Source organism: Adiantum capillus-veneris, chromosome 7 (genome assembly GCF_014529385.1).
Source record: "Adiantum capillus-veneris isolate H3 chromosome 7, ASM1452938v2, whole genome shotgun sequence".
Taxonomy (NCBI): Eukaryota; Viridiplantae; Streptophyta; class Polypodiopsida; order Polypodiales; family Pteridaceae; genus Adiantum; species Adiantum capillus-veneris.
Window position 1 is genome coordinate 9,345,121 of NC_140937.1, and position 3,505 is coordinate 9,348,625.

General features: G+C 43.4%; 1 protein-coding gene across 1 annotated transcript; it reads right to left on the reverse strand.

Annotated features, from left to right (window-relative positions):
* Positions 1 to 836: 836 nt before the first annotated feature.
* On the reverse strand, positions 837 to 3,230 carry LOC147453412 (magnesium-protoporphyrin IX monomethyl ester [oxidative] cyclase, chloroplastic-like). The gene is made up of 5 exons (XM_086515595.1): positions 2,655 to 3,230; positions 2,148 to 2,212; positions 1,704 to 2,031; positions 1,511 to 1,609; positions 837 to 1,316 (listed from the first exon to the last, which is right to left on the reverse strand). Exons 1-5 carry the CDS (start codon positions 3,156 to 3,158, stop codon positions 1,053 to 1,055), a joined length of 1,260 nt encoding a protein of 419 aa, XP_086371721.1. The 5' UTR covers positions 3,159 to 3,230; the 3' UTR covers positions 837 to 1,052.
* Positions 3,231 to 3,505: the final 275 nt, after the last annotated feature.

Here is a 3,505-nt window from a genome sequence, read left to right on the forward strand (position 1 = left end):
ATATCTAGCACTGCCATTTGACCATTCAAAAAATGTTAAAATAAATATCCGCAATGTGTAAGCGACACTCATAAACTCTTTCATTTATGTATTTGCAAATGGTTATTGCAATGAGGGCACAAACTTGTAGACTTCCTCTCCTCTTTATCCTTGTTCCAACAACCTATTACATGACCATGTTTGGCATCTTCATGGATGACTTCCGCCAACTGACCATTTTTTTGGTGCAACATGCTAGCTAACATGGTACCAACATCCATCAGGATTGTTCAGATGCACAAATACTCAATTTACAAATGTGCAAATAATCAATATACATAAGCCTTTGCTACTATGTTCCACACACTACAATCATCACCGTACCATATTTTCAAAACAAGTAGTAAACAATATCCTTCGCCTCCAGAGACTATGATTGTCTTTGCTTATGAAAAGATTTATCGAGGGTGTGATAGAGCCTAGCTATTGTTACATTTCGGGTGTTTAAGACTCTAGGCCTCTAGGATCAATTATTTGGGACTTTCGGGTAAATTGAATCACTGTCAGAAAAATGTGATTAGTGAGAGCCAAACGTTGTAGCTAAGCATCCTTTAAGCCATGTATTGCTCCCTTGCTCTGCCGCTCAGAAAGGTGAATTATTTTTTATTCATTCTTAGTCATCTTTGCATCTCAATACCTTGAGACTACCGCAAATTTCAGGTGGAAAAAAGGACTTCAACTCTTCAAGATGTTACACCCTGTTTCAAAGGGGACTGAGAACAAGCATGAGATACCATATGATGATTCAGGACAAGACAACAGAACTTGTTGCCAACAATAACCTCAACCCAACAACATCTGCGCAAGCCACCCATTACTTTATTGAACGACACTGCTTGGCGATAAATACACTCGGCTGCAAATTTACAAGAACAGAGTTTTACGTTCGTGAAGAGTAGCCGCAATAAAATTTTCTACATACACTGGCATACATCTGGTCCACCTCCATGGGAAAACACCTCCTTGCCTTCTGCACTATCAACTCAATTGTTGAGCAATGTGCACAATGAGGCTTAGTACACGAGCTGAGGTTCAAATTCAGCAAGGTCGACAGACCCGGAGTCAACGGGGGACATGAAATATGCAGCAATAATTTCACCGGCCAAACCAGCTATGGCTGGAAGCCTCTGCAAATTCTTTACGAAGTCTGGGGCGTTGCTCTTCCCAATAGCCATAAGCTTTTCATTATGCTCCACCATCCGGTCAAGTTTAGCCTTGAATTCAGGGTTCTCGACATCCAGGACAGCAGGAAAAATTCGAGCAGTAGTCCTATTGGTCTGCATGCCGCAACATATCATAAAATTAGCACATAGCACTACAACAAAAAATTACATCAATAAGAATCTATGAAATCAAATACAATGATGCAGTGAACGCTAGAGAGAGTATACATGCTCTGCGTCTTTGTATCAGAGATAAGATAAGGATAGACAAGGCAAAGCAAGCTAATAGACCAACTCCCACATAATACCTCAATAATGACATGGATGTCAAACTCCTTGGTGTCAAGGCCAATGCCCTCGTAGAAAGCCGTCCTTTGGACGTCATTGAGATACATGGTAACATACACCTAGCATGTGAAAGGCAAAAGACAATTACTTCCCTCATCATGCTTCCGACATGCTTCTAGATTGACTAATACAATGAAGCCACGGAACACTTACAGAAAGACAAAAAAAACGCGACCACAGTTTGGACTGCCAGTCATTCAAGAATTGAGGTTGCGCCTTCAAGAGTGCAGAGAAGAAATCACCATGACGATTCTCATCCTGGCACCAGTTCTCGAAATACTTGAAAATAGGGTACAATTGGTACTCAGGGTTTTCCTTGAGGTGCCTGTATATGGTAATGTACCTCCAATACCCAATCTTCTCAGACAAGTAAGTAGCATAGAAAATAAATTGTGGTTTGAAAAAAGTGTAAGTCCTTGCTTTGGTGAGGAAACCAAGGTCAAGGGCGAGGTTGAAATCAGATAGGCCCTTGTTAAGGAACCTGCGTGAGAACAAGATGGTACTCAATGAAGAAGACAAGGATAATCCCACAGTCAGTATGAAGCAATAAGAGAACAGAAGCACATTTCAGAACTAGAATTCGAAAGAAAAACATACCCAGCATGTCGAGCTTCATCCCTGGACATAAGGGTGAAGATCTCAGCTACCACGGGGTTTGTTTTCTGTAGAAGACACCAAGCCAAATACCAATTACTAAACATAACAGACGTCGAACGTATACAAGACCAATGACGTTACACATTGCCGCATACTGGCAAGCACACACACATGCATCCATCTGTTCAAAGCAGCCCATTATCTCGCTACCATGCTTGCAAATTGAGCAAGTAACTCACAAACCATTCCTGTGCATACTTATGACCAGCATTCACGTTTCATGTATGCTACTCATGCATTATCTTGAGAGTACACTCGTGGTTCACAAAACTTCATACCCCTGCACACGCATAACTTCATGCAGACAGAAAAGCGATCATATGCAAGAGCAACATCATAAGCTTCACCTTTCAAATGCAAGCTGCAGAGTTTGCACTGTGGCATTGATGATCTTGGTGTTTGATAAAAGTGAGTAAAATGCTGACCTCACACAACTCACAGAATTACCTTGAGTCTTCGTCCAAGCTCCTTGTAGAGGAGGAAACCAGAGAATTCAGCAGTGCAAGATCTCTCAAGAAACTCCACAAAAATCTGCCTCATGGGCCCCTGAATCTGCTCAGCTGCTTTGCGAAACTCGGGATTCCGCACAAAATGAGTCTGATTGTAATCCGTCTTGAATTCCTGGAGCAAAGCATCAAATTCCTCCTGCTTTAGATTCTTGTTAATTTCCTTATTAAACATGCGCTCCATCTCGTCGAAATCAGTGGTGTAGAAGCGGGGAGTGAGTAGAGTGTCGTTGGCCAGCTCCTTGGAACCTGCTTTGGGTTTCTCTGCCACAGACGCGTCCATGGAGACTCTGTGAGCAGAAAGCGCCGTTGAGGAGAGGGGGTAGGGTTTGAGGGTGAGAGATATGGAGCCCAATCGCACGGTCGCAGAAGCAGAGGAGGCAGGTGAGACGCGGCTAACCGCGAACTCCGACGAGCAGGACGAGGTAAGGGCCGCCATTGCCATAGCCAATCTTGCGCAAAGAGAGGGAGAGAGACCCTATCACACAGAAGCTCGCTCCTCTACAACTTTCTTCTCCTCAGCTACACACTCACAATGGCATCTCCTTTTTGCCCACGTCGGACTTCCCTGCCTACGTGGTGCTTTCCTTGGCTTCCATTGGCTGCCTGTGGATATTGTCCCCATTTGTTTATCTCAAGCCTCATTTCATCCACAAATTTATGCGACTGTTCCCTCCTCACTTTTCACCACCTCACATCCACAGGAGCCTTCCATTATTCCCCCAATTTTGAGAGAGAGAGAGAGAGAGAGAGAGAGAGAGAGAGTAGCCAATTGTGGCAAATAATATTTGA

What these genes read in the sequence shown, in the direction of transcription:
- LOC147453412 (XM_086515595.1), bottom strand. Translation starts at nt 3,158, where the DNA reads ATGGCAATGGCGGCCCTTACCTCGTCCTGCTCGTCGGAGTTCGCGGTT. An exon ending in GATGAAGCTCGACATGCTGG is followed by an intron (nt 2,032 to 2,147) that starts GTATGTTTTTCT and finishes GTTCTCACGCAG; the next exon opens with GTTCCTTAACAAGGGCCTAT. An exon ending in ACATCCATGTCATTATTGAG is followed by an intron (nt 1,317 to 1,510) that starts GTATTATGTGGG and finishes TGCGGCATGCAG; the next exon opens with ACCAATAGGACTACTGCTCG.